The sequence below is a fragment of the Xiphias gladius genome, chromosome 18 (assembly GCF_016859285.1).
Source record: "Xiphias gladius isolate SHS-SW01 ecotype Sanya breed wild chromosome 18, ASM1685928v1, whole genome shotgun sequence".
NCBI classification, from domain to species: Eukaryota; Metazoa; Chordata; class Actinopteri; order Istiophoriformes; family Xiphiidae; genus Xiphias; species Xiphias gladius.
Window position 1 is genome coordinate 26,096,252 of NC_053417.1, and position 23,070 is coordinate 26,119,321.

At 42.1% G+C, this 23,070-nt stretch overlaps 1 protein-coding gene across 5 annotated transcripts; it reads right to left on the reverse strand.

Annotated features, from left to right (window-relative positions):
• Positions 1–59: 59 nt before the first annotated feature.
• On the reverse strand, positions 60–21,993 carry hnf4a (hepatocyte nuclear factor 4, alpha). 5 transcript variants are annotated; one of them, XM_040153160.1, is made up of 10 exons: positions 21,863–21,993; positions 4,722–4,896; positions 4,068–4,162; positions 3,426–3,532; positions 3,185–3,340; positions 2,607–2,694; positions 2,345–2,497; positions 1,927–2,163; positions 1,611–1,733; positions 60–1,090 (listed from the first exon to the last, which is right to left on the reverse strand). In XM_040153160.1, the coding sequence occupies exons 1-10, from the start codon at positions 21,909–21,911 to the stop codon at positions 948–950; spliced, it is 1,326 nt and encodes a 441-aa protein (XP_040009094.1). In that variant the 5' UTR covers positions 21,912–21,993; the 3' UTR covers positions 60–947. The 5 variants fall into 5 exon arrangements, with proteins under 5 accessions (XP_040009094.1, XP_040009096.1, XP_040009093.1 ...); XM_040153162.1 differs by lacking the exon at positions 21,863–21,993 and adding an exon at positions 6,324–6,401; XM_040153159.1 differs by lacking the exon at positions 21,863–21,993 and adding an exon at positions 6,013–6,168.
• Positions 21,994–23,070: the final 1,077 nt, after the last annotated feature.

The following is a 23,070-nucleotide window of genomic DNA, read 5'->3' on the forward strand; positions in this document are numbered from 1 at the left end:
TAGACGGCATAAAATATGGCCTGCTAAAAATGTAAAAATAGATCTTGAGATTTATTAAATCATGTTCACATTGTAAGGCAAAACATTGCCTGTTTTTTAAAGGCAGTACAGGTTACAAGGCACAATTTATTCCATCAGTTAAACCATGACAAAGTACTAAACAAAAAATATAATATATATTTTTAAAAACCAATACAACATGTTATTGGGAAACTTCCTCAGTGTGTCTGCTTGTGACTATTACAAAGTGGCACCACCGAGTTCACCATATGTACCAAAATTTCTTGGTGTAAATTTTAGCATGTTACATTTTACTACTGTAAATATGCATTTTCCAGCATATAAAAGGAACCGCAGATATTTAAGTCTTGTCACAGAGTATTTAAGACCCCAAAAAGCTGAGATCCTCTCCTTTAGCGTTGAGAAAAAAGACGTTTTCCGAGTTCATGACTGAAACCATTTCATCACTAATGAACATAAAATAAAATACTGTGCAACACTAAATACATGACAATGTAAGGCCTGTTGTAACATTCATATAGTACTGACATGATCACATCACCATGTCTAACAAAAGCCGTACTGCACACACCATGCTAAAGGAAGCGATGTTTACCCAGTAATAAACTATTTATATACAGTAATGTACGTTTTTCTAATTGTCGATCTTACAAAACACCAGTTTGCCTGGAACGTTTCAATGCTTGTAGTTTTGTCTGGCTTTCGCTGAGCTGTGGAGCTCAACTACAGCTGCATGTTAGAACATAAAGAACCCCTGAACAATCTGCAAGGGACACAACTGCAATTACATTCTATAGATTTAGCTACTTTATTGTTTCAGTCAACTTAACAGCTTCAATGCTGATTGTGTATGAACTTACATACAAGGACCCTGGTTTAAGGCATTTTTAAAAAAAAACTGAAGGGATAAGGATTCAGAGGGGTTGTCAGATGGCCTCTTGCTTTGTAATGGTGGGCTGAGGGATGGAGGTTGGCTGCTTGGGCGCGGTGGCTATGACCCCCTGAGCCATTTTATAATGTTCTGAGCTGGAGGCAGTAGGCGGAGACGGGATTGGGGTTTCAGGAGTGGCTGAAAAGCAGAACACAAAGAAACAGGAGCGAGTCAGAGGGAGAAGCTGCGGCACAGGCAGGTGTATATTTACCGTTCCGTGGTCTAACATGTCGTGGGGCAAAACAATTTTTAAGATAAGGAATAAGCACTTTTGTGAAATTTCTCAGAGCATTAAACATGTTAAGAAAGAATAACAGAAGTTCTCTTTGACAAAATAAGCCAGATTAGTTTCCATGAAGAATTTAGCGGATTATTCTGCCAAGCCTGTTTTCCCTTCCAGGTACCTGACTAGACTGCACATGGAGCTGTGTGAGGGGAAATTTGATAGTCTCTGTTAATCAAAATACGATAAATTTCAGTCGGCTTAAATGAATGCTCCGGATCACCCTGATCGAACTGGGGTACACAAGAACGTCCCCTGTGTGTGGCGATGTAAAAAGCTGAACGTTCAAGCTGAAGACAGAGAATGAATCCTAGACGCCACAACATGTGCGCTACGCGTTCGAGGACATTTTGTGGAAACATGCTTCGTACTTACAGATTTGACCATTATGGATCGGCGTTGGCATGTTGCTGGCCACTATAATATTGGTGCTGAGATGCTCTTGCACCAGGTGAGGGTGCAGAGAGTGAGGTGCATGTGGAGCTTCGTTGGCAGAACCTGAGAGACCAAACACACAAATATACAGCAAATCTTAATTTACTAAGGCAGATCTGACTGCACAAAGGATGCCACAGTCCTCTCTATTGTCCATACTGTTCATACACATTGATTCTGTGTGTCGACTCAAAGCTTTGAGGTTCAGACGTCATGTTCTGCCACGGCTGGTTACAAATAATGAGAAAGAGCTCACCTCCAAGAAGCATTTCTTGTAGCAGGTTGTCGATCTTGGCCATGCCAAAGAGTTTGACAAACTGGATCTGCTCGATCATTTGCCAGGTGATGCTCTGTAACGTCGGCAGCAGCAGGAGCAGCTCCCCGAAGCGGCCTCGAGAGTCGTACTGCCTGTCGTTGATGTAGTCCTCCAGGCTGACCTGGACCTGGTATCGCATCCGCTTGATCTTTCCAGGGTCACTCAGACCTTTAGCATCTGTGGGCAAATAAAAGCAGGGGTGTTTACAAGAGGCAGTCTGTTAATGAGTCGTAACTTTTCCTCTGTGTACAGTATCTAAAATACTCTCTTCACACGACCAGGCTTTTGAACTTCTCACTGATTCTTTTTTAATTGACAAGTACCTCACACAGTCCAAAAGGTTGGTCAGTAGTCGTACCTGGGTCAAAGAAAACTATGGCTTTCAAGCAGGCATATTCATTGTCGTCTATCTGAAGCTCCTGGAAGGGAAGCACCAGCTCATCCAGGATCCTCACTGACACCCTGCCCACCTCCAACTCTGGGCAGTTTCTGGGAATGATGTGGTCATTTCCTGCAGGAGAATCACATTTTAGGGAGAAATTGAAAACACTAGATTAGAATTTTTCCCGGATGAGGCAATACCTCTTGACCAATGAGCGTTGTTCATGTGTCAGTTTTACCTAATAGGAGGATATCTTTGTAAAGCATGGACCTCTTTGCAGCACCCAGCAGGAGATGTTCTCCAGCATGAGCTCGCAGCAGAGCTACCTGAAACACAATGAATGAATCTGCTTATTAGTTGTGTGATAATAACTGAAGCTCGGTGTGGAAACTGAAGCTTCAAAAAGAGAGAGCATGAGAAAAAGCCCGGGGGATGACACTGGCTTCCTCACTAATATACCATCAGCAAATCAGTTACTAAGGCCTGGTGATCACACTGTTAATGATTCTGCATTTTTTTTTCAAGGAGGGATATAACTTTAAAACAAGATCAACATATTCTAACTCAGGATTAAAATACATTAACCACTCTGGTGGTGGAAGAGTTTAAGGTTTTGGGTGATGAAAAAACCCTCGTAGTCCTTAGAGATTTTCGTACCATTCGTCTCCTTTGTTCTAGAATATTTTTATTTATTCAGAAGGAACAGTCTATCCCCGTGTGCTCCTGTAGCCCACACCATGGTTTTGAGTAGACTGGTTGATGAGTGACCAGAGTGTCTATACAACTATGTACACTTTGTCTGTGTATGAGTCTTACCTGGTCATCCAGGGGCAGGTCACAGAAGGCTGGGATGTACTTGGCCCACTCCACCAGCACCAACAGCTGCTGCTTCATGGACTCACACACATCCGTGATGGTGGCGATCTTTTTGGTCCTTATGTCGCCGTTCAGTATAGGAGCAGGGGAGGTGATCTACACAAGGCAATGCAGATGTGAAGTCACTTGACGTCTTATCATTAACGGCAGTGAGACGTGAGTCCCAAAGACGATTTAGTACCTGTCTTGACAGCACGTCTGCCTGGATGAGTGCGTTGATGGATGGTAAACTGCTGTCTTCATAGCTGGATCTCCTGGTGCTGATTCTGTCTCTTTCGTTCTGCACGGCTAAAAACAAACACAGACTTGTATTCAGCCCGTACATGCGGGGGGGGGGTGCAACTTCCATGCAGCTAAGTACAGTTAAAATGCATGAAAACAACGAAGAATGTTCAATTTCCTCCACTTGTTTGTCACACAAAAGTTGGACACTGAGTCATTTAAAAGAAAAATAAGTCCTCCAAGGCTATAATGTTTATCAGTATACAGCTATTATTGCTCTGAAATGTTTGCTCAGCATAAGCTGGTCAGAGACTTCAGCGCTCTGCGGAGTGAACATTAACAAAGTACTACTCTCCTGGGTATTGCAACACATTCAGACGAGTCGTGTCAATTCAGTACCGACAGTTCACTCTCTGGCTGTGATTTGCTGATTAAATGGGAAATTCTGGCTTGTTTTGCTTTGTTTTGTTTTTTGTTTTTTTGTTTTTGAAAAGAGTGAGATTGCCAGAAAATCTACCGCTACTTTCACCCAAAAAAAACCCCCAAAAAACTGACTTTATAGAGTCAGCCAGTTTGCTTTGAACAGACGAAAGTCTCCTACCTTCTTTCTTCATGCCAGCTCTGAAGCATTTCTTCAGTCGGCAGTATCTGCACTGATTTCGCTTGTCTTTGTCCACAATGCATTGTCTGTTGAACCTGGTGAAGTGAACGGAATAAGCTTGAGCTGTCACAGATTCAAAAAAGAAACTTGACCGAGTGAAGCCTGCAATGATCGGTCCATTAATTAATTAAGTCGGTCAAGAGAAAGTAAATCCACAGCTAATAACCAAAGGATTGTCTCATTTTGTTGAGCAGAAATGCCCAGCAGCTGCTGTTTCCAGCCTTTCGAATGTGAGGATTTGATGCTTTTCTTTCTCGTATATGATAGTTAACCTTATGTCTTTGGATTTTGGACTGTTAGTTGGACGGAACAAGAGATTGGACGGGCTGTTGGAAATCATAACTGGCATTTTTTCAACTATTCTACCATTTTCTGACATTGTACGGACGAAAAGATTTATCTATTAATCAAGAAAATAATTGGCATATGAATCAATAATCCAAAAAAAATCATTAGTTGCAGCCTGAGAAGCAGTTAGGATCTTATAACCAATGACTTATTAAAACACATTTTGTCTCTCTTTCACTCTCACAAACAGAGCTGGGATCTGGCTTCACGGGCAGGGTTAAGTGTGCAGTGCTTTGCTGTCCTCACCTGCACGAGTACATGTGGTTTTTGCGGACGCTGCGTCTGAAGAAGCCCTTGCAGCCGTCGCAGCTGGAGGCCCCGTAGTGTTTGCCAGTGGCTCTGTCTCCACATATGGCGCACAGGCTCCCCGCTGCCAGGTGGCCGGTAGCGTTCATGTTGCCGCTCTCTGCCGGTGAGGAGTCTGACACATGGGGAAGGGGGAGAGAAAGAGACGTCTCGTCAGGACGGCAGGCTTTTAGGTCATCAGTTTTAAACGTGTGACGGGCTGACCCAAACCCAGGGGAGATGGGGTTTTTTAAAGGCTTAATTAGGTGATATTGGGCAGCCATCCAGAAATATGCTTGATCACTAGTTCAGGGGCCGCAAAAAAGCGTTTCTCCTCGACAGATTGTCAAGATGGTTTAATTTACGAAGGTGTGAACGGCCGGAGCGAATACAGTGATCAGCTCCGCTGACGGCTGATCAAAACCAGCCTTCACGAGAACCTGCCTGAGTAGCTCAGACAGAGTCAACAGAGCACAATTGATGTATACTTGATTACCTCTGAAAAGGCAATCACTGGAGACGGCTTTCCTTTTAGTCACCAGACTGGGTCAATCAATCACAGAGTATGTCATGACACATGCTATAGATTAAAAATGGCAGGATGACTCATGGAAAGACATTGTTATACATCTTTATAATAGAGCAGAAATGCGTAAGTGATGAAAAGGTTGAGCGGTGAGGTAGTTTAAGATGTCAAAGTTCTCATTCTGGCTTCCTTTTTTAAGTAACAGTGGGAATTTTAGAATCAGGATCACAGCCAGGCGTCATGGGAGACTGCATATATAAATAAGTTGGTTTCACTGTAGGCACATCTCAGAAAAAAAACAAAAACAGAACCCTTTTCCTGCACTTTTGACTGTGGGAACAGACCGTTTTGTAACAGGAGAACGGTGATCACGATACTCAGACTACTGCTTCATCAGAGAATAAATATCAATCCCCTGTAATCAATCTGACTCCACATCACTCTACAAGCTGAAACAGGTTAAATTCGCTTTGACCAAATGTCCTGAGTGCATCGAGAGTAGAGCGGAGTCTCGTAAATCAAGATCTCTTAATGCGTTCCCATCGCACCCAGAGGTGATAAAAGTCGACCACTGCACAGGATCATCCCTCTGCAAGCAGGACCAGATGGACGACTGACCCCTTTTTATCACTTCATGCCAGAACTCCCTCTGTCCTCCCTTGACCAAAGTTTTAAATCAGTAAAAGTTTCAAAGTTCAGCGCCAGAGTTGCATATATGTAACTCACCCGTGCCCAAGGGGAGCACTTGCATGTTTTCGAACTCCAGCGTGGTATAGGCTGGGTCCAGAGCCTCGCTGTAGTCTGCCATGTCCATGTCTGCCAGTGCTTTGGACAAACAAATTCTCAACTACCTGACAGTGGGGCAGAAAGACTTGTCCAAGAAGCTAATGTGCCCCCCCACCCCCTCCTCCTCCTACTCCTCCTTCCCTTCTCACACCCCCACGCACCTCCACTAACACCCCCTCCCTCTCTACCGGCCTAGCTCCTCCCAGTAAGAAGGTAGCTCCCCGGCCCAGTTGAGTGTGATGGGGACCTACTGGTGTCGGAGAGGAGACCAGTGACTGACAGCAGAGCTCCTTCCCTCTGGTGCCGCTAACCAGAGGAGAGGTGGAGTGTCTCTGGTTGATGGTTAACCAGTCCCTTCAATGGTGAATCACAGGGTTGTTTTTTTTTTTTTTTTTTTGAAGAGATAGCACAACTTCGATATCTGCCACCATGAGAGCTCTAACTATATCAGGTCAATCCTTTGCCCAATCACTCCTCCACTCCACCACTTTAAACCAGTTCATTTTATACACAGGACCTTTTTTAACAGGCTGAAACCACATGCACACATGTTACAATGTCCACGTTACCTTATAAAGCGACGAAGAAAAAAAGCAAAGGTGAAGCTCAGCTTCATGTGTCCACATGTAGACGCACACTGGTGGGAAGTAACTAAATGCCTTTACCCAAGTACTGTACTTGCATTTTGAACGGTATTTGACCTTTACTTGAATAATTCAAATTTTTCACCTCTATTCCACAACACTTCAGAGTGAAATGCTGTACTTTTTTTACTCCACTGCCTTTGTCTGACAGCCGTGGATGGATTGTGAGACAACGGGCCCCTGGGCCCCTGGGCACCGACGTGTACGAGGCCGGCACCAGAACCAGAACTCTCAGCTCCGGCTTTTAGTTCAAAAACTGCAGCTGAACTACTTGTTCCGCACTGGAGATGAAGGGGGGCCTCTATACTCCGTCAGAATAGCTTCAGGAACCCTCAGCCCCGCTCAGCTGGCAGGGTTAGCTCTCTTTTTTTCCTGCTTGCGGCGTCCATTTCTTTCCCTTTTCATGTGAACAACCTCATCCTACCCACGAGAATAACCTAGTTCAACACTATGATCATCTTCTACGAAAGAGTTTTTATAACCCGTTTTTAACATCACGTCACTCTGTGACTGTATTTCTCTCTGTGACTTAACTTTGTCTTTAAGCGTTTGACATTTTTGATTTCTCACGTGGTCGGACAACACGTTGTACAAACTAGCTCTGGTCAAGTATAAGCCGGCCCCTTACTCCTGTCTAAAGCCTCCGGCTACAGCAGATCCACACTTGCACTCCTCTGCGCAGATCTTACACTCAATACTACAGCTTACTAAACAAAATACGATAGTAAACCATCAAAGAAAGCCAGAGATGCAGATTGCATTTTAACAGAACTATTCTGCAATTATTAGTACACTGTATTTAATGCCTTTAAGTATGCTATGCAGCTGTAATATGAAGGAAAAAAGATAAACAAAAACACTTTTGTATTTCTACTTAAGTAAGACTGTGAATACAGGGCTTATAGCAGAGTATGTTTACACAGTGGTACCGCTACTCTTATTCAAATAAAGGATCTGAATACTTCTTCCACCACAGGAGACCCAATAGTCAGATCATATCGGTCGATTACATTCAAACTTACTTCCATGTTTAATAAGTCTTAGTTAATTCTGGCATAATTAACAGTGGAAAATAACTCTTGCTAGAGCAAAGTGATGCTTTTTTTGTAAAAGACTTCATTGTTTGTGAAAATGCAAGGTGCACGTGAGGTTGATCCAAAACCTCAACACTTGCTGTCGGAAATGCAGCTGATCCTCAAACAGATGATTCAGGGCAAATGTAAGAATCATTTGAGAAACATTTACACAATTGTGAGGGACAAATTCTGCAGTAGGAAGGGAAGGGAAGTTTGTGTTTGACAATTACAGCCAAAGCGCACCTCTAAGTCAACCTAATCAAAAACCGTTTAAAAGCAAAACATGATGTATTGTTGTAAATCTATAATTCCAAGAGCACACCTTAAGGGACAATTCACTGATTAGCAGGTTAAGATTCACTGAACTGAACGGAAATGTGTGAGTCAACATTGATTTCAAACTACGTGCATTTATTCCTGTAAATTTTCATATGGAAATGCAAAATTTCATATCATTGTGGCCATGTTAACTGTCCCTTCGTTTGTGTCTTACATTATATTATTAGATCATTATTAATAATATTTTAATGTTTTAGGTGGGTGAGGTCAGTGCATCATAATTTATGAGCTGATAAGCTGATTCTGTATGTTTTGTTTGTAAGATCTCGATCTTCAGAGTTACTAGTATCTTTATCTGTCTAATAGATGTGTAACACTCGGGTTGAGATTACATTTACAGTACTGGGTACCTAACTATACCGGGACAAATGTGTAAGTACAAGGGAAGGAGGACAATGAGAACGGGGGAAACAAGACAGGACATCCATCTGACAATTAAAAAAAAAGATTTCAAAGAAGAACCTGCTGCCGCACGTACTTTATCTCCTTTTCATCACATCGTCAGAGAACATACTGTATAGACTAGGCCTGCTGGTCCCCCGTCCATACACCGTAATTATTTCGGAAGTACCAGCTAATTAAAATGTAAGGTAAAAAAATTACCCAGTAAGTATGTCATTTGTACCCTGTATGTAAAAAAATATTTATACTGTAATTTTGAAGCTGCAGTGTAAAGCCATACCCAATAAGTCTCAGACCTTTTAAGCAAAAGCTCCGAAATACAACGATGTACAATCCTGCATTTAAAATCCGACGTAAGTAAAAGTACACAAGTATCGTCAGCAAAATGTACATTAAGTATTAGAAGTAAACGTACTGGTTTTAAAGCAAGATAGCCCTTGACTGATATATGATTGTAATCTGACATTATCAGATTGTTAAAACTGATGGATTAATGTGTAAGCAGCATTTTACTGTAACTACTTTATATAGAGTTTGGTAGTTGAGTCCAGTGGTTCCCAACATAGGAGTCGGGCTGCTTCAAAGATAAATGGTGAGATAACTACTTCGAGGGGAAACAAAGAAAAACAAAGTTTTGTCTAAAAAAACTCAGCTGTGTATTCTGGGACTTCTGTCAAATCTTTGCATTGTTGTCAAATATTGAATAATTTTACCTCTTCGGGCCCGAAACAGAAACCGGAAATGTGACAAGGGGCCCCAGGACAGCGTTTTATTGTAAGGGGGTCGAAGGGGGGTTGGGAAACCACTGGTTTAATCCTTAACGTTGCAGTGTCTTTTAAACGTATCACATGTTCTTTTATGAAAAACAATCATCATCATTAACCAGCGACTATATTCGTGAAATGAATGTTGTCAAATGAATGTTGTGGACTAAAAAGTCAAATGTTTCGCTCTGAAAGTGGAGGTATAAAGTAGCAGATAATGGAAATACTCAAACAAAATACAAGTACCTACTTAAGTGCAATTTCTTAAGTACAGTACTTGAGTCAATAGTTACTTTCCCACCACTGGATTTACTAGTAGACGTAGTGGAGCAAGGAGCACAATATTTAACATACTAACATACTATCCTGAATCCAATTGTTTTCAAAAATAAATTCTCCGCTTGCGCAAAGCGGCCGCCTCTTACATGTCACACAGCAAACAGTAGTCTTGTGTTTGAAGAGAAAGTGCCAGTACATAACCATAGGTCAACGATCCCGCGTTCAGGCAGACCTCCGAAAGCAGTAAACCCCGCGTAGGTGAACCTTGTTAACCGTGCACTCAAATTATAGTGGGGACTCATAAAATAATTTTTCTTCCAGCAGGAAAAACACCATAACATTCCTGCAGGATCCAGGCCATGATTCTGAGATAATCTCTGCAATGATTCAATATCGACAAAACCCCCTTCTTAGAGAAATCCAAACAGAAAAGGTCAACCTGTGATTAAAACCTACTGAAACTATTCTTTTCTGATTGTCAGCAATGATCACACATTTGGATTCATTGATCTTTGACTCTCCAAGTTAATAACTGGTGTGAAGGTCTTTAACAACCTGATTAACTCAATGGAAACTTCCCCCATGATTGGCAGCCTTTTACACACTCCTACAGTGCTCACAGATGATTACTCTGCATCAGATGCAGCTCAGTTGGAGCGTGTTGTTTCGCTTGTGTGTGCAGAGGTCATCCATTACAACATTGCTTCATGTTCGACCCCTGCTGCTCTCCTGCAATGCCCATATTTGCTCAAGAAGTGTGCTGATTATTTCAAAGCAGTGAGCAAGTCATCAGAGGCGGAGGAAGGGTGAGGATGGGAGAATAACTGTGGGGCTACGAATGAGTCACTGACAGCAGAATCTTATCTTCTCCGTCATTAAAGTTCCTTTATGGCTGCTTCCATCTTAAATTTCTGTGAACTCTTCAAGGGACAGTCATATACGGGGCTATAAAAGTATAATCTGCACGATTAAAGCTTTCTTAATCACAAACTGGGTTTGTGTTAACATACTGCACCAATATTCCCACAGTGGCTGGATTGACACGTGCAGGAGGCTATAGAAGATAGAATAACGTTAGCCGCAGCAGCACAGTGTTCATTCTGGTGACAAATTTGAATGCAGCCACTATTTTCATAATTCAAGACTGCAGACTGTAAAGCTCTGCTAAAGACAGACAGCTCCTGCTGTCATCCGGAAGCTCAAAAAAATATTTACTGTGCCGACATAAGCGTGAGCGGCATCGATCTCCTTATCAAACTCTCTCCAAGTTACAAGAAAAAAATGATATGTATGGCTAAGATAAATCAAGAATGCATGGCAGTAATTAAGCCTTGCTAGCGCCATGGCTTCAGTCAGTCCGCCGGTCTGGTCAGACTGAAAAATGCCATGTACAGGCACTCATGGTCCTCAGAGGATGAATCCTGATGACTTTGGAGATCCCCTGACTTTTCCTCAACCAATGTCAACCGTGAAGTTGACATTTGTCTTGATAACTATTGGATAGATTACCATAAATTACCATGAATTGTGACAATGTGATCCCTTAGCTTTTCATGTGGCGCCATCATCAGGTAGAAATTGTCATTATTTTTCGTCTCTTTAGTTTACATAACCGCAAAATTAATGACATTTCCCTCAGCCTGAGGTGTACTTCTACAGCTGTACTGTACTTGTGCTAACACGCTAAACTAAGATGGCATATATGGTAAACATTATACCGGCCTAGCATAAGCCATTGTTAGCATTTTAGCAATTAGCTCAAAGTTGTTGTGCTGTGCCCAACAAGAGAGCTGCTAGCACGGCTGTAGCTTTATAAAAATGATATGGTGAACGTGTTAGCAAACTGTTTATTTACTCAACCAGCTGATTCAGATTAACATTAAAATTCATTTTGAGTCGTGTCCAACTGATGAATGCAAGTCCAATATTCCCTCTCTTTTAGCTCAGTTTTTGGTCACTACCGAGGGAAACGCTTGGCCCTTTAGCTGCTGAATGGTTCACCATTGCTCACTAGCTGGTCTCTAACTGTGTCCGTCTGCTGTTTGCTGCTGAGCAAGTGAAGCACGGTGGGTTTATCAGAGCTTTTTTTTGCTGAAAACTGCTACCTGCTGCTGCTGGAAGGATAAGGTTGATAAAAACCATTGTTGGACTATAAAACCAACAATTCTGATCACGATACAAGAGCCCTTCAGAATAGGACACATAAAAAAATTAAAATGATTAAACATGCTAACATGGTTCAGTATTTAGCAGCAGGTCACGTTTTTGAATCCCACACCAGACATAGTCAAAATTCAGTCAAAGGAGCTTTGCATTAAAATAAATGGAAAGAGAAGAGATTGGTTAATTTACTTCAGAAAATTCAGTAAAAATGTATCATTCGTGTAATGAGGAACATCTACAATAATTAAATCTACATGTCACCACTTTTACCTCAGTCTGTAATGTAGCAGAGACACAGTCTGCACTTGCTACCATCATGTCAGGAGGCCAGACCACTATGCAAACAAGGTGCATTCACTTTCAGTGTTTTTATCATATCTTATGCTTCAGTTACAATGTCTCATTGCTAATTGTAGTTTGTTTTATTTTGTTTTATTTTAATTATGTCTGCGTTATTATTTTTTTATTTATTTTTTTGATTTTGTGAATATTTGGACAAGTGCATCATGTGAATGTTGTTTATAACAGAATGCAAAAAAAAACAAAAAAAAACAAACACTAATTATATTTTCTCTATTATCGTATCATTTGTAATGTTTGTGAGTACAAAATAAATTGTTGATAAGCAGTTGTTCCTCCTGAAGCAGGGCTTTTACACAGGACTTTGATAATGGCCGCAGCTGAAAACAACTGCCTGACATTTAGCTGTTAAATACGTACTAAATACAGTGGGAGGCTGCCGTGTTGAAATATGATGGGCCAGAGAGTGCTGTCTTATAATCAGTCACCCAAACTCCTGCCCCAGGGCTAAAAGTCAAAGGACCGCTGAGACCTGATGTAATACTTGTGTGATTCTCCCCTTTGAAACTTCAAACTCCAGTTTGTGAACAAAGTCCTGTCTATCTTCTGAATAGGAATCTCCGACCACTGACCAAACTCCATCCGCAACCACTGCCTATTTGTACCTTCTCCTCAATGACTACATTTCATTTCCCCAAGTCCGATCTCAAAGGCAAGCGGCAGGGAAGCAGCATAGTAAAATCAAAATACAGGAGCCGGCAGCTGGGCGGAAAAGACGATCATGGTGGCCTGGAAGAGTTAAAAAGATATGGAATATACACTGTCTTTGGGGACCTATTTTGTTTCTTTCTAAGAGAGCCACACCACAGGGGAAATGTGAGTGTTTGTAAGGCACATCCAGGAGCGTGCTGATGTTGATAAGAGTAAAACAGAAGGAGACAATGTGCTGGCTGCAGCAGATTTGAGGCCAGCAGAAAAAAGCTGCTGCTGCTGCTGCTGCTCAGCTCTCCTGCAGTAGATGGAGGAGATAGGTGAGTAGAGTGTCATGGCAAAGACCTTGTCAACAGATAACTATCTGCAAATAACACAGCTTATGCAAGCCCCTGTGGCTGACTGGGGGAATATCATATTTTCTGTGCCACAGGAATAATGTTTATTTTACTTTCATCATCCATAATGACACAGACTGATTTTTTTTTTTTTTTTGTGAAGATCAAATTGCCTTTTTTATGTAAAAAATAATTTCCTAATAGTGTTATGTTAGCGTTTTTAGTCTGACAAATTGTATTGACTCATTCTCCTGCCTTTATGGTGTAAGCTGCTCTTACGTAGCTCGGCAAAATAACTTATTGTTTTCGTTTTCCTGTCAAATAATAGCACTCTATACCTCCGGAGAAGCTAATTTGTCCTCAGAGGCCTACAAACGCTGTTAACCGAAGCCAGTTCATCCCCTGTAGTGAGGCTAGTTACGTAGTTTTTGAGGTCCCGAGCTAAAAATGACAAATGCAATCCTAGATATATTCACGTTGCCAAACAGATCCCTGAAGAAGCCTTGCCGTGTTAATTAAAAGGACAAAAATGTACCGGGAAATGTTTTCCTTTCGGTCTCCCTTCAGCCACATAAACTCACTTTTCAAGGGATGTTTATAAAGATGATTTCAATTAAGAAAAAAAAATGCCAAGTGGAAGAAACAGTCAGGTTGAAATCAGATCTTTTCACTGAAACAACATGAGTTTTCATGTGATCCTCACCCATGATGACTACTTGGTCTCGGGGTAATGATAAACTACAAGTGTCTCTTTAGTTGTAATATTACAGGGCAATAAAAAATTTAGGTAAATCAATGGTGGTATGCAGTTGGAAAAGGATTATATGATACTACGACTTTTTTAGTTTCTCTTCAAATTACTTTCGAGATTGTGTGCTCTGTCTGTGTGTTGAAAATCTTCTTTGCTACAGCACGTTTCTTTTTTAAAGTCGAAAAACTCGGTAGCTCCCATGCACAGTCACTTAAACTCCTCGTCCGTGTCCACATATTTATTTTTAAGGCTAAAATAACCCTTCAACACTTCTGTGTAACGTTTCAAGCTGAAGGCGATACACTGGAGAATTTCTCAGATAAAAGCTTTCATCTACAATGACATGCTTCGTCTTGTTAGACATCCAGCCGGACAGAAAAGCAGCCTCTGTGCACTAAATAAGTAAACAATTGCATCAATAAACACGAAGACCATTGCAAGACGTAAATCAATCACAGTGTGTGATAAGGGACTGTAATCATTAACTCTGTTTTGCTGAGAATTCATTTTGACTGCCAGCCCAATCGCCTCTGTCAGCAGCTCTGCTCTGAGCACTTTTATCTCTCTGATTCTCTATAGGTCCTTCAGTCGTCAGCCAATCAATAGACATTTAACCCCCACTGCTTGAATAACAAGGCACTAAATATTCGGGAATTCAACGAGATCTGTGCAACATCTACAAATGAAATCTGATCAATATTGTATATACTAACAGCTGTTCTAAATGCTGCTTCTTAAAATGTTCATTGGCCAGTTTCAACACTTCATCAGGTTGCTTGCCCCACTGTCCAGTCACTGCTCCCTTTCTACCCGCTGAGGTCACGTGCTCCGCTCCTCCGGTCTCGTTCCGTTGCTGCAAAAACAACGCTGTCGCCCGGCCGTGTTCTCCCTTTTCTTGATTCGCGTATCACGGGCAAAATATTTTCTTTGACAGCGCTGGCACAGGCCTGCCAACAATGGCGGGAAACGTATATATATAAGATCCTGTGTTTAAGTAAAACAAGCAATACCACGGTGTAAAAGTTACAAGTAAAAGTCGTGCATTCAACAGTTTACTTAAGTAAAAATACATATGTAATAGCATCAAAATATATTTAAAGTACTAAAGGTAAAAGTTCTCCATATCACTTCAATGCAGCAGTTGTTAATTTGTTGAATCTGCCGGATCTGATGTTGAATCTGCAAGGCACCTAGTGACTTTAGCTCTGACTTAAATGTAGTGGAGTGGAAGAATAAAGTGGCGTAAAAGGAAATTACAAGTACCTTCGAAACTGTACTTAAGTGCAGTACTTGAGTACATTTACTTTCCACCACCGAATTAAAATCCTACGTTCAAATTCCAGTTTTGAGTAAAAGTACAACGTTTCAGCAAAAATGCACCTAAACTATTTAAAGTAAAAGTAGTCATTATGTAGCATCTTGTCATTATTATAGTATTTTATATGAGATTTGATCATTACTACTGATGCATTAGCACGTCAGGAGCATTTTAATGTCATGCTATAGCTAATTTGAACAACTTTATATACTCTTGAGTGGTTAAATCTGTAACAGTGCATCTTAGCATAGAAACTCGTGAACAGATTTGAGCGTAAAATCTTAATCTGCCCAGTTAACAAGGTGTCGAATAATTGCTCAGGGGTGAAAAGTACAGTAGTTCCCTGACAAATGCAGTTACATCTAAAGTGACATAAAATAGAAAATTACACAATTGATGTCCAATTACACTGAAGCCGAGTAAACGCACTTGGTTCCTTTCCACCACTAAGTGAAGTACAAGTACCTCAAAATCGCACTTGGGTCTGGTACATGAATGTGCAGTATGTGCTCAGTTACCTCCTAAGGCGTATGAAATCCCTGCTTACTACTGCCATCATGTGGACTCACCGGTCCATGATCTGTTCACTGTTCGGCTGCCCGGGCTCCTGCTACAGTCGATGTTCCCCCCACAAACTCTTGGATCGCTTGACTGTTCTGTGTCCAAAACAGTCAACACATCAGATCCGATCATTTGACCTGTCAAGGTATTGTCAGCTACCACGCTGGAAGTTGTTGTTGATTTGTGGCCCTGAATTTTCCGCTCAGGGAAGCAGCTCTGGGAAAACAGTCCGCTTCCAGAGCTTTTCAAACACATTTCTGTCGAAAGATTCAAGCAGCGGCGAACCAGAAATACATATCCCCACTAATAATTTTCACATCAGCCCTGCGTTTCCTCGTTAGCGTCCAGCAGCTTTACTTCCCACAGCGCCGCGGTTCTAATGCACATACAGCAGCTTATTGTTCACCCTCTGCTCTGGAATAATCTACACACTCTGCCTGATTCTCAAAAGGTCCCCTCTGTTTCCTTTTACCTGGGTCGGTGAAGTGCAGCGTCCCATCCTGGCCATACATCCCTGTGAAGGCCGAGCCCTGGAAGTGAGCCGGCCAGCTGAGCGCAGGCCCATGAGCCTCGGCGTCTCTCCCAGGCCCGGCCAGGCTGAGGCAGGCGGAGAGGAGAAGCAGGGCCACTGTTACTGGATGGTGCTGTTCGCCGGGGCCACCGGGCCAGCTGTAAGGGCCCACATTACCCAGGGCTAATCTCATAATGCCTGTCACAATGAGATTTGATTGGAGGCCTGAACAACCGGATTAATAGTGTCAAGTGAGCAGTGTGTAATGCCTATCCTCCAAGCAGGCAGGCAGGCAGCTAACTGGCCTTCCTGCCTCAGTTAAACACCAGACGGGCACATTTAGGTTGGCTGAATGTCACATTTTGTTCCAGTACAGGTTGAATTTCACTTCATTAGCTGAGTGGTTTTCTTCACCAGCACACCGCACTGTAACTTTTCCACAACACGAGCCTAATACTTTTTCACGCAGCCGCAGTCATTCATATTCTCCATCTTATTATAATATCCAGATCCTTTCCGAGATCGAGTTCACGTTTCACTTCGCCAGATCACACTGTGGGACTCGCTCGGAGGAGGGAACAGGGTCACAAACTGACACAACCTGAAAACAAACATCGCTATCAGTCCCAGAGGTTACATTCAAAAACAGTTCATCCAAATGACAAAAGTGAAGAAAAAGAAACCTCCTACTGGTACATTTTAAATTCAAGTACTGTACCTATTATATATATTTCAGAGGGAATATTTACCCACCGCCACATTTATTTAATAGCCATAGTCACTAGTTACTTTGACCTTACGTACAAAACATACGCTAAATTTCTAAAATATGAGTTGCTCTCAGCTTAAAGGCCGAGCAAACCCACGCAGATGTTTGCGGTTACTGAGTATTGAGATGATACAGGGAGGCGTTTCTGTTATTTAGCCCACCCCCATTGATGTAAATATGGTGGACAAAATAGTAGAAAGACCTGTCAGTATAATGCAATGCTTTTCAACGGCAACGCAAAGTGGAGCATCCAAAACGACCCAGAAAGGTGAATCATCGCCTCTCCAAAACAGCTTCAGCAAAAACTGATCATCGTAACCTTCAGGAAGGAGGATTTATGGCAGGACTGTCGTATTAGACTGCATTAGTTTTAGCCAGGTGCACCTAATAAACTGCCAACTGACTGTATACGTAATGCAAATACATGAAAGGGGGCCAGTGTTTGATATATTTTTACTTCTATTTTTGATACTTTAAGTACATTTTGCTGGTAATACTTAAGTAACATTTTGAATGCAGGACCTTTACATGTAACATGTCGTATTTCTACTTTTTGCAGTATTTAGTTAGTTTTACTAAAGAAAAGGATATGAATTCTTGTGTTTGTGTGTGTGTGTGTGTGTGTGCGTGTGTGTGTGTGTGTGTGTGTGTGTGTGTGTGTGTTAGCACCTCGTGATGAAATTCACACATGGCTCACTGGTATACAATTGTGTTTATGAAGAGAAGCTATAATAACTCAGTAATAGTGTAAAGATTGAATCCAACCGTGATTTTATTTAGTCAGTCATCAGATTGCACATTCTGCCCCCAATATCACTTGATTTGACTTGATTCGATTCAGTTTGATTCCCTGCTGAAATTTCCAAAACATTTTGTCTAAATTGGGGTTTTACAGTTATTGTGTGTGTGTGTGTGTGTGTGTGTGTGTGTGTGTGTGTGTGTGTGTGTGTGTGTGTGTGTTAATTAGGAACACTGGTCCCTTGGTGGTCTTTCGATGAAAAGACACAAGTTCCGTTCATGTTGATTTATACCCACTCATCTTTTGAAACTGGAGCAGTTTCTTGCAAGCACTGAATACATGCTTTGCATCAGCGGCCGCGGTACCATGTAATATCTATCCCACAAACATCATTTACCTTAAGTGCCTCAAAAATATCGCCGTTGCACGGGGGCTTTGAAAAGATTACGGTCTGTTTGTGAGTCCAGCTGAGACATTTTTAACTGTTAACTTTGCCTCTGTATATAGAGGAACCAGGCCCCCCTGGACCCCAATGTCAAGTCATTCAGCTTTGTAGGCAAACAGATACCTGCTGTGGGGCTGCTGAACGGCTGTTGTCATGTTTACATTTACCATGAGACTCGGCCAACAGAAGCGCTAGGGAGTTTATCTAGGCTTTGACCGTTGAGCAATTAATCCCACGAGTCCGACATGAAATTACGTGTTTTGTATGAGTTATAAATTACCTTGGTAAGAGGAGGGTTTGTCAGCTTGTCTCAGTAGTTTTAGGCTATACAGGGGTAAAAAGGTGTCAATTTTTTTGGAAATTTTGGCAGAAAAAGCTCATTTATTGAAAAAAAAATCAATTTAAAAATGGATGCAGATCTTCCACGTGCTTTGCCTTTAATTCACTTGCTTAAATTATCTGGCAGTTGGAGATCCAGTAACTGTAATCTGCTCAGGAACACAAGAAATCTTCACCCTTCAGTGTCCATAACATAAAAATTTGAGTGTGTCGAAATTGCAGTACTTGCTGGAGACATTTTGTCAGAACAATTTAAAAATAGAAACAACCTGAACCGTGATTTGCAGTTTGTTTGGACAAAGAAGCATTGGGCCTCGATCTAGGCCAAAAAGAGGCTTAGTGTAGGCGGCTGCCAAAGAATGCATTTGTAACATAAACGTCCTGGTTTTTGTTAAGCATATACTGTAAAACAAATCCTTTCAGAAAATGTTGCCATTGTACTCGGACGCCGTGCAATTTGGTAATCCAGCCAGGGGTGAGACACCTCTCCGGATTCATGGGGGGTCTTTAGATGACAAATCAGCATTTTTCAGCATTTGTGACCAGTGCAATCATCGCCGGTTTTGAAAGTCACAGCTATATAAAAACAAAGATCCCCAACGATTTTCTGTTTGTTTACACTGAACATAGTCAGTGTAACAGAAACAGTCCGGGCAGTCTGCACCGAATATCCTACGTTACTGTCAAAAAAAATCCCATGAAGATACCAGAGCTGACGTTATGTTGGTCCACCTCTCATGCCGTCTGACTTCTCTGCCCCTGTCTGTGGCACTCTGACCCAAACCCATTTGTCCTGAAGATGCAAAGCATTAAGAGTGTCTCACAAAGATATACTTTCCTATTTAAAAATGGCTCAGTAATTCCTTTAAACTCCTGGTCAGTGAAGTTAATCATAATGATGAAGAAACATGTCAACCAGTGCAACGACGTGGCTCATTCATGTGCTTTATAATGGTTTTTGGACAACAATGGAGCTCGGTGGCACAGAGGAATAAGATATATGATACACAGAAAATAGTTATAAGATGGATTGTCCGAATTTATGGACAATAAGAAAAATGTAATAATGCATTATCTCACCAGCATTATCCTTAACAGGTGAGATCTATGCCCATCATTGCAGCTATAACGGCCTCTATTCTGGACATGGTTGCGGGTTAAACGACGTTGGTTTGAGCCTCTGATGCCATTTGAAAATCTGCAAATACATTTTCAGTGGCTAGTTGACCAGCGTTACTGTCACGTCAAAATCTTCAGACTCTTCGCGCGGTGGCTGTGGTCTCGTTAAATGGAAATACTCTCATGTTGCTGTTTCTCCCACAAACGAGGAACCCATGCAGTTGATGGGGGGTGGTCATTATGGTGAAAGTGTTATTACACAGTTGTTTAAGGCCTGGTCATACTGGTGTGTAAAACAGCAACATTCACGGCGAAATCGGCTCATTTTACGGGGGTGTGCTAAATCTGCATGAGATTTTCCATATCGAGTTCAGCTTTGGTGAAACTTAATCCAGGAACTCGCAGCGTTGGCAGTGCTGACCTCCGAGATAAAAGGAGAGCTGGAGAGTCCAAAATAGAGGAAGCTAACGTAGCTTGTTGGCCGTGTGTCCAGTTTCATTTAACCCTCCGTTGACAGTCCATAAACTAATTGTCCTGTGATTGAATGAGCTAGCTTTAGCAAGCTAGTTAGTGCAGAGAGCTTATATACAGAAGCATGGATGTTCTGTATTTTAAGAACTGCGTACCAGACTCAGAAATTGGGATGACCTCATGCAGATAAAATCCACTGGGTTCTGGGAAATGTTGTACAGACACAAAACCTTACATTCATTACAGAGAGGGGAATAACAGACGTATCTTTTATAATGGTGGTCTATGGGGAAAATGCTTTTTTGGGCCACAGGAGATTTCTTTGTTGCAATAGTGCCACCGGTGCAAAATAGCAGCAAGGCTGAGTGCAGCACAGCAGTTGCCGACTAAACCTGCGAGTATTCTCACCGTCACCAAGCTTCTGAAACCATATATTTATTATTTACTTCTTAATATTATTTTATAACATACAACGTCTTTGAGAGATCAAGTTCACGTTACACATCACTGTTATTGTCTGATCAGACGGTGACGCTCGAATCAACAACGAAATGGTGTTTCAAACTGGCTGAAGGGAAAACAAAAGCGCCTTCCTATTGACACAGTCAGAGACTTGCAGGTGAATTTTGCTGTGCCGCTTTCTGGAGTGGCCGGGCCTTTTGTGGTGAACTGATGAAGTAGAGAGAAAAGAAAAGGGGGAAAGCAGGCGTGGGGAAGAAAAGTAAGCAAGTAAGTAAGGTGAGTCATTCAAAAATTTAACAGTGCAGTTAGTCGGGAAAAAGAGCTGAAAGACGCAGTTGATTGGGTGCCATCACTCGCAGGGCTTCCAGAAGATCTTGAGCTCCACAGGTTAACGGGGATCCTGCAGCAGCATCCGTCCAGGAGTGCATCAACTGTTCAGCCACATTAGTCCCTTTTTCAATCATTCTTTTCTGATTTGGCCAGAGTTTTGCGAAAGTGGATTTGCATCTCCATATCCCATTGTGACATGCAAATCATTCAATGAATGACCACGGGAATAAAAACAAAACCCCCCGCCAACTGCTGCAACTGCGTTAGAGGTAGTACAATGAGGCCTTTGCTTTCATCGAGGTCGTTTGGAACGGACATCACACAGGGAACACGTTTAGCCTGTAGCAGCGACGTGAAGAGAGAAGGCTGGAGATTTCTGTGATCTTAAAGAATTCAAGCCCTCAACTGTGTTTGTGTTTGTCCAGCATCATCAACCGCAGCCATGCCGAAATACAAAGCTTCACAAAAGTTTCATCCTAGCTTTAATTTTCTGGCTTTTCACAGTTACTTCGACTCCACAGAGCGAATGTTTGCTGCTCCCGAATAAAAATACGTCTGAATTCATCCAGTACCACAACGTCTCAAAACTCCTGCTTCTATCAACTGCTGCAACAACATCATGCTCAAATCATTTCAAATCATGCTTTTTAAACCCCTCCAGACTCGTTGTACTCGAACTGCTCTGACATCTCAAAACCATCATAACCATCAGGCCCAGCTCCCATGGCCTTTTTAACACCCTCCGTATCTCTGACACACCTCCTGGATTACAGCCGTGTGGAAAAAGCCAGACGCAAATGGCGACCAGTGGCGATCTCCACTCTGAATCAGATGTGATCCAGCAGAGCTGTTGCACAAACCGCCTTAAATAAGAGAAAAAGCAAGCAGCTGCCACACTCGACCTTTTTTCACTGAAACCACCGAGCGAGGTTGATAAAAACGAAAAAGCGAGTACTCACCAAATGGAAGTTCCATACTTGAACTGACTTGTGTGTTTACATTGACCATGTCGTCCTCTGCCTCCCCTCAAGCATGTGTTTTAAATCCACTTTTTCCTCCTTCACCATAAGGTGTAAAATGGGAAAGTTTAGCGCAGGGTGCTGTAGTGTGAGAAGGGTGTTGTTGGTGCAAGGTAAGGCCGGTGTTGCTGCTGTTATCTTATTGATTTTCCTAATCTGGGCAAATGTGGGTGGGGAGGTTAAACAGTAACCAGGCTCGTATGGACACCAATCTATATAGCAGCTGTAACTATGGCAACATGATGATAGAAACTCAAATACACATAAAGTTATTATGTGCCTTTCCCGCTTTCTCATCACCAGTCATTTCTCCAGATACAGATTAGGGGTGAATAAGAAGCACAGTTTATACAAAAAGGAGAGAGGAAGGCAGAGGGTGGGGAGTGACATGAAAGACAGAGAGGAGTGGAGAATGTACCGAGGGTGGCAGCTCACGAACAGCGTTTACGAATGACGTCATCAGATTTGTTTTCACACAGGGGAAAGAGTCGCCTACTGCTTCAGCTGTCAGAAACAGAGTTGGGCCAAAAACGCCCGGGAATGACGCGACACCGCCTGAAACCTAGATTCAAAATGTGATGTCCACTGTATTGCAGCAGAAGTGGACATCATATACCTGTTTTAATTCAAGAAGACAGTTTTGCAGCATGCACTCCAGACTGAATGACGCCAGCTGACGGGCAAACAGGCCTTCAGACTTTCACGGGCTAATTTTACTAATTTCCTAATTATCCTTAAAAATAACGATGGTGTTAAACATTATTTGCCTGCACAACTCGGTCAGTGTTAAGACACATATTCAGGATTTATCACATGTTCAACATCACCAGTGTTTGCATTTACAGACCCTTAAAGGAATAGTTTGACATCTTGGGAAACATGCTTATTTGTTTTCTTGCCATGAATTTGGTTAGAAGACCAGTACCACTCAGTTCTTGATTGAATCAACGCCATACCTACCCTTCTCTGCCAACTAACATTAAAAGTTAGAGAGCCGAGGAAACACTTATTCTCTGTCTTGCCGGGAATTAGATGAGAAGATCGGCACCGCTCTCGTGTCTGTACGCTAAATATGACGCTACAGCCAGCGGCCCGTTAGCTTAGCTCAGCATAAAGAGCTGGCCTTGCTCTGGCCGGAGGAAACAAAA

Coding starts and splice junctions, on each gene's coding strand:
- hnf4a (XM_040153157.1), bottom strand. CDS start 5,044: ATGGCTGCCCAATATCACCTAATTAAGCCTTTAAAAAACCCCATCTCC. Junction 2,164..2,344: donor CATAGTTTTCTTTGACCCAG/GTACGACTACTG, acceptor ATTTGCCCACAG/ATGCTAAAGGTCTGAGTGAC. Junction 1,734..1,926: donor ACAAGAAATGCTTCTTGGAG/GTGAGCTCTTTC, acceptor TTGGTCTCTCAG/GTTCTGCCAACGAAGCTCCA.